The 5,804-nt window shown below is 38.9% G+C and overlaps 2 protein-coding genes across 2 annotated transcripts in view; one reads left to right on the top strand and one right to left on the bottom strand.

Moving 5' to 3' along the window:
• Window positions 1–2,158, top strand: part of LOC112155417 (polypeptide N-acetylgalactosaminyltransferase 5) — a 7,425-nt gene extending 5,267 nt beyond the window's left edge. The window contains exons 7-10 of the mRNA XM_024287023.2: window positions 399–728; window positions 896–976; window positions 1,291–1,443; window positions 1,557–2,158. Coding sequence (XP_024142791.1) covers window positions 399–728; window positions 896–976; window positions 1,291–1,443; window positions 1,557–1,700 — 708 coding nt within the window. The 3' untranslated portion in view covers window positions 1,701–2,158. The remainder of the gene's footprint in view (window positions 1–398; window positions 729–895; window positions 977–1,290; window positions 1,444–1,556) is intronic.
• LOC112155418 lies at window positions 2,147–3,228 on the bottom strand. The gene is made up of 2 exons (XM_024287024.2): window positions 2,669–3,228; window positions 2,147–2,588 (listed from the first exon to the last, which is right to left on the bottom strand). Exons 1-2 carry the CDS (start codon window positions 3,126–3,128, stop codon window positions 2,278–2,280), a joined length of 771 nt encoding a protein of 256 aa, XP_024142792.1. The 5' UTR covers window positions 3,129–3,228; the 3' UTR covers window positions 2,147–2,277.
• Between the last annotated feature and the right edge of the window lie 2,576 nt (window positions 3,229–5,804).

The following is a 5,804-nucleotide window of genomic DNA, read 5'->3' on the forward strand; positions in this document are numbered from 1 at the left end:
TTAAGTCCCACGTCATTTCAGAAGTCCCATGTCATGATCTGCATCTCCAGTAATGATAACAGTCAGGAACAGGACACATTTCACATTTTCATATTTCTCCTGTGGGTGGAGTCAGCTTTCAACTTCCCTGTTTGGTTACCCTTTAAGAAAAAAAGGGGTGGGGTTGCACCACCTTAATAGTCCCGCCCACAATTCAGAGGCAAATTTCTGATGTGCTACTGCCACTCTGGAGAAACTGTGTCCTAGAAAACAACAGTTTTTTTTTTTTTTTTTTTGCTAAAAAATAAAAATGAAAAATCATAATTAAAAGGCCACTAGGATCAGAGTGGGTCTAAAAAACAAAACAAAATCGGACTCATTCCCTTCTGGTACAAATGAATTATCCACGTTTTCTACAGATCTGGATGTGCGGAGGAGAAATCGAGATCATTCCCTGCTCCCGCGTCGGACACATTTTCCGAGGACAGAATCCGTATTCGTTTCCGAAGGACAGGCAGAAGACGGTGGAGCGAAACCTGGCCAGAGTGGCGGAAGTTTGGCTGGATGAGTACAAGGACCTTTTCTACGGCCACGGATACCACCACCTGCTGGATAAAAGTGTCATCGATATCGGCAACCTCACTGAGCAGATAGAGCTGAGACAGAAACTCAAGTGCAAGAACTTTAAATGGTACCTGGAGAACGTGTACCCTGAACTGGACGCTCCGTTAGTCAAAGCTGAAGGCCTGGTATGTGCACAAAGTAGAAAAAGAGGCTTCTTTTATGTTCCATATAAAATCTTAAAAAGTAGAGAAATCTTTTGGTTTTCTTGACGGAAAAAAAACTGCAAATTAATTTTGAAAAGGTCATTTTTAATGTTTAAAAGCAGATTTAACCTTGGATTTTCTTCTTTTAGGTGTTCAACCAAGGCTTAAGAAAGTGTCTCACAATGTTTAAAGACACTTTGTCATTTGACATGTGTGATCTTAATAAGCAGGTAAGTTTTATCAGACATTTGTTTGGAGGCTTGTCTTGTTTTTAATCTTGACGTTTCTCAGGAAACTATTTGAGTTTGTAGTCATTCCTGGTAATTACACTGTTGCCAAAAGAAAATCCACAAGTAGATTTAGCTCCGAATGAATTTAGACAGGCGTATGCCATAGTAAATAAGGGTGGAGTCCAAGGCGAGAGCAGGTCCTCCCAAATGTGGTTTTTCTGGATTCAGGTCAAACCCCCAATGAGGCGTTCCATGTTACTTTATATTGTTCATGACATGCAGCATAATTACAAGTTTTATTTTCTGGTTTTCAGAGTCAGCACTTTAGCTACACTTGGATGAGGCACTTTCGTCAGGGGGACCTCTGCATCGCTCCCCAACCGAACATCAACAGTTTTGCTTTAGTCTCCTGCGACAACACTAAACCCGAACTCCGCTGGTTCCACAGATCTTCAAAATCCACTATTGTAAGTTGATGATATTTTTTTCCTTACATGAACTCTATTGGACAAAACATTAAGTGATCAAATGTTCAAAAACAATTTCTTTACATGCTAAAAATGCTTTCTCTTTGTATAAGGCGGATCACTTCATAGCAGAGTTTGTTTCCCACCAATCGTGCCTGGAGGCAGAATCCCGGGATGATTCTCTCCGCCTCAGCCCCTGCGACTCCAACAACAGCTTCCAGAAGTGGCAGTTCACACATTATAATGTTCAAGTGTGAGGATGTTTCTATGGTGGTAGTAATGTGGGATTGTGGGTCAAAGATGTTAAACTTACTGTGGTTTATTTAAACCCATGAAGACCTGAAGTTGTGTTTTAATATGCATCAGATCTGAATGAGGTAAAAAAAACGGGGTTTGGATGTATTTTTTTGTTAAACACTCCCAAAAGAAATACCAAAAAGTGCCTTTTTTGCATAATGGTACAAAGTTTTCAAAGATGTTACATATTTTATGCTTTGTGTTTAAATTTAACAGCTTCATTCTTTTGGATTTGGAATCGGATGTGGAAATATTTATGGATAATTTTCCTTTTTTGACACTAGGGGGCAGCATTGGCTCAAACTATTGAAACTGTGATGATACTATGGTTTTACTACCTGTGATTAAGTTTTTATGGATCAGAGTGTTTAAAAAAATATTTTTAATAAGGTGTGACAAATTAAAGTCTTGAGAAGAAGTTTTATTTCTTTGGTTTTTACATATAAGCAACGAAGAAGCAAATAAATAATTCAAATATATTACATTTTATGTTAAATTAAGCACTGCTAATCTCATTTTCTATTTGAAACAAACATTTCACTTTTTCCTTAACTTGACCTCATAGTCTTTTATTTTCTGCTGAGTGTTGCCTCTGCAGATCTTGCGGTAGGACACGGTGCTGTATTTGGAGGAGGTGAGGTGGTTGAAGCCGTCGCAGCCGGATTTCTTCACGGTAGGCAGAGTCGAGCGGCTCGGGTTCTGAAGAAACTCTGGACGAGTTTGAAAGCTTTGCTCCATTTCCGCGTCCTGCTGAAGCCGTCTGTTTCTAGACCTCTGCGTTTCAGCTCTTGGCAGATGTTGGCTCTTCTCAATAAGTGGATTTAGCAGGTTGTGGGAAGATGCTGAAGCTTGTGAGAAAAGAGAAAAGAAACTTTCTAGAAACCTCAATTTAATCTAATTATTTTAAAAGACAGTAAAGCAATCTTACCCTTTTCTTCTGGAGTACTTGTATCATACTTGGTTTGAACATCCAGCAGCATTTTTGTACATTCAGTCGGTGCTTTTCCTGCCTGTAGAGAGGTTAACATGTGGAGGTTGTGGAATCCTTCTTTCGTCCACATGGCCTGCTTTTCCAAGCTTCCGTGGTGAATAAAAACGTCCCCTGGATCCTCCTCGATGTGATGAAGAGTTTCCCCTTCTGCTACACTGTTGACAAGTTGTCGGCACCTTTTGACACCAAAATGACTTGGCAGGAAAGCTCTTCTGTCCTTCTGATCTTGCTCCTCGTCGCTGTAGAACACAGAGTCATCGCCCATCTCCTCTGACCAAGCATCACTTTCATCCGCCATCTGAAGGACGTCCGGTGTGTTTCTACCAAAGACCTCCGACACCTCAGGTGTGCCTCCTTCTACTCCTGGATAATTAGGAATGAAAGAACCTGTTTCCATGTCTCATTTATTAAAAAAGACAATCTCCTTTTCTAAAAAATATCCTCCCTGCTTTCCGGTCAACAGAAAAGGGTCTGGATGTGTTCGCTGTAGTTGCTGTACCATGTAAATCTTTGTTTGTTGAATCCCTGAAGAAAGAGGCATTTGTCTGGAGCTCGACAAAGCTCTTTTGTGGCGGCTGCATGTGTGGCAACCATTCGTTTCAGTCTCCGTAACATTCTGAGTCAGGATTAACATTCTCCTATAACTCAATTCAGTTTTATTTATGTAGCCCAATATCACAAAAAGGGCCTCATTGGGCTTCATGGCGGTATTGGTACAGAAGCAGAAGGTTGGTCATAGAATATAAACAATAGCTGATTGCTAAGGTAAACAGACCCTAATAAACTGGTTACCTTTGCCCTTAGACCCTCCTTCGTGGTAAGGAAAAATACAGGATTCAGGAAAAAAAGAAGAAAGCTTAGGGATGGCCACATGAAGGAGAGATCCCATCCCAGGACGGACATGCAATTTACCAGGACTATTAAAGAGAGCATGTGAATAGAGTTCAGCCAGATAGGACTGGGAGACCGGTGAGAGCGAGGTCCACAGCCAAGACGAGCCAGAGGCGCAGTCCACGGCCAAGAACAAAAGAACACCAGGAATCTGAAATCTTTCCAACTCAACCAGAGGGGAGTGGGAAAGAGAAACAACATGTGAATCCCACTGCACCAAACAGAAGCATGGAGAACTAAATACTATAAAGAGAGGTGACGTAAATGAGAAGAGAAAACAAAACCCCAGAGCTGATGTGGTTAATAGTGATGATAAAAAATTAAAAATTTGTAGCGGATCAATATTAATGTAGGGCCGGTTTATCAAACCAACTTCCCTCTGCTGAGTTCTGTGAGAAATATGTGTAATAGATGTTAATACAAATTATAATTGTTCCCCCAACTTCAATACAACAGTTAAGGGAGCAATAAATTAATTTTATCTGATTACTAGTTATCCTGGCAGTAGGCCTGTCCAAAGAGGAATGTTTTAAGACTTTGAATGTGGAAACTGTCCACCTCTCTTACATGCGTTCCATAGGACAGCAGCTTGGTGACTTAAAGCTCTATCTCCAACTGTACTGTAGGTTCTCTGTGACTCCTTTTACTGTCAGAACCAGGAAGAGTTCTGTTCTAATAGTTTTTCAAACATTATTTACTGTAATTTCTATTAAAGCACAACACAAACTACTGAATTATGTTAGTTTTTGTGGGAGAAACATCTGAAAAATCACCTTAATAAACATCGGCGTAACAAAATCATGTAAGAATATTCAGCAGGTGATTTATATGCTATTGTTTAATACAAAATTATGACAACAACTTCTGTTAACGATAGATTCGACTAATTGACCAGAGCTTTTTCTTGCAGCATCTGACTTCCACCAGTCATCAAAGAAAGGTTGTTATTGAATTTCCAAAACATCAATTGAACACATGATAAATAAAGACTGCAGAAGTGTCCGTCTAAGCTTCAGGATTTGCCTCTGTGTATAAAATTTGGTGCATGTTCACGGCCATAATATGCTTTACTTCATAATCGCTTACACTGTGGGTGTTGTTCGCTTTGAAGTTCATTTCCTGTTGAGCTCACAAGTTCAGAATGATTGTGGTAGGGTCTTGTGAAAATGAGAGTACACCCTCTTTCAGTTGTATATTTTAAGGTTTCAAAACAAATAATTTCAACTTCAACAGAGTATGGATACAAATCATTTCATAAAGAGGAAAAAAACTTGTCTCTGGGGGGGGTTTATCTACTTTTTTTTACAGTGTTGATTTGGTTTATTTCAAATTAAGGACCTGTTGGCTTGTTTTTGCATACCTTGTTTTATTTTTTGTTGTTTTGTTTTTTGCTTGTTTGCATTGCATGTTTTGCATTATTCCATTTTTGCCAAAGTTCTCAAATACATGTCTGAATGTAAGACTTCAGTGTGCAGAGTTTAGTTTTTGACTGTCTGGATGACTGTGGCTAAAAAAAAAAACAAGCCCATACCATCACCCCTCCACCACTGTGCATGCAGTGTTCTGTTTTTTCTGAATGTGCTGCTCTACATTCTGTGCAAAGGGCATTGTACCAACAGTTCTGAGGTGTTGTTGAAATCTGCACTAGACTGTGCAGCCAAATGCTTCTTAGATGCATTTGTGTGTCATTTTTAATGTGTCGTCAATCACACATTAAGATTTCACTGGATATCTAGAGGTCTGAGACGTGAGACGTTTCATTTTTTAATAACATTATTTAGAGAAAATGTAAAACTTCCAGTTCATGGAGATTAGCTGCTGCCTAAAATGCTTCATCCCTCATAGTCATTTTTGTCGCTGCAAAATATTTTATGCCACAATGCACTGACAAGGCCCGCTAATTGCCTGCTTTGCACTGAAATGTTCTGAAAACATATGGTGGTATATTCACTTCCTGGTGATCAATTTAAGTACATTTGTAAGCCCCCTAGACATAGGCTTTTAAAAAAATCTTAATATTTGGAACAGTTTCTTTAAACAAGCAAACAAAAAATCTGTTAAAAAATTGATTTACCAAGAATTTTATTTTAAGAAATTAAAATCTAAGAGAGCTTTTTTACTACAATTATAGTGCTGTTGAAAAACTTTCTTGATAAGATTTCTTTTAAGATAAATAATGATT

The sequence above is a fragment of the Oryzias melastigma genome, linkage group LG21 (genome assembly GCF_002922805.2).
Source record: "Oryzias melastigma strain HK-1 linkage group LG21, ASM292280v2, whole genome shotgun sequence".
NCBI lineage: Eukaryota > Metazoa > Chordata > Actinopteri > Beloniformes > Adrianichthyidae > Oryzias > Oryzias melastigma.

What these genes read in the sequence shown, in the direction of transcription:
- LOC112155418 (XM_024287024.2), bottom strand. Translation starts at nt 3,128, where the DNA reads ATGGAAACAGGTTCTTTCATTCCTAATTATCCAGGAGTAGAAGGAGGC. An exon ending in AAGTACTCCAGAAGAAAAGG is followed by an intron (nt 2,589 to 2,668) that starts GTAAGATTGCTT and finishes TTTTCTCACAAG; the next exon opens with CTTCAGCATCTTCCCACAAC.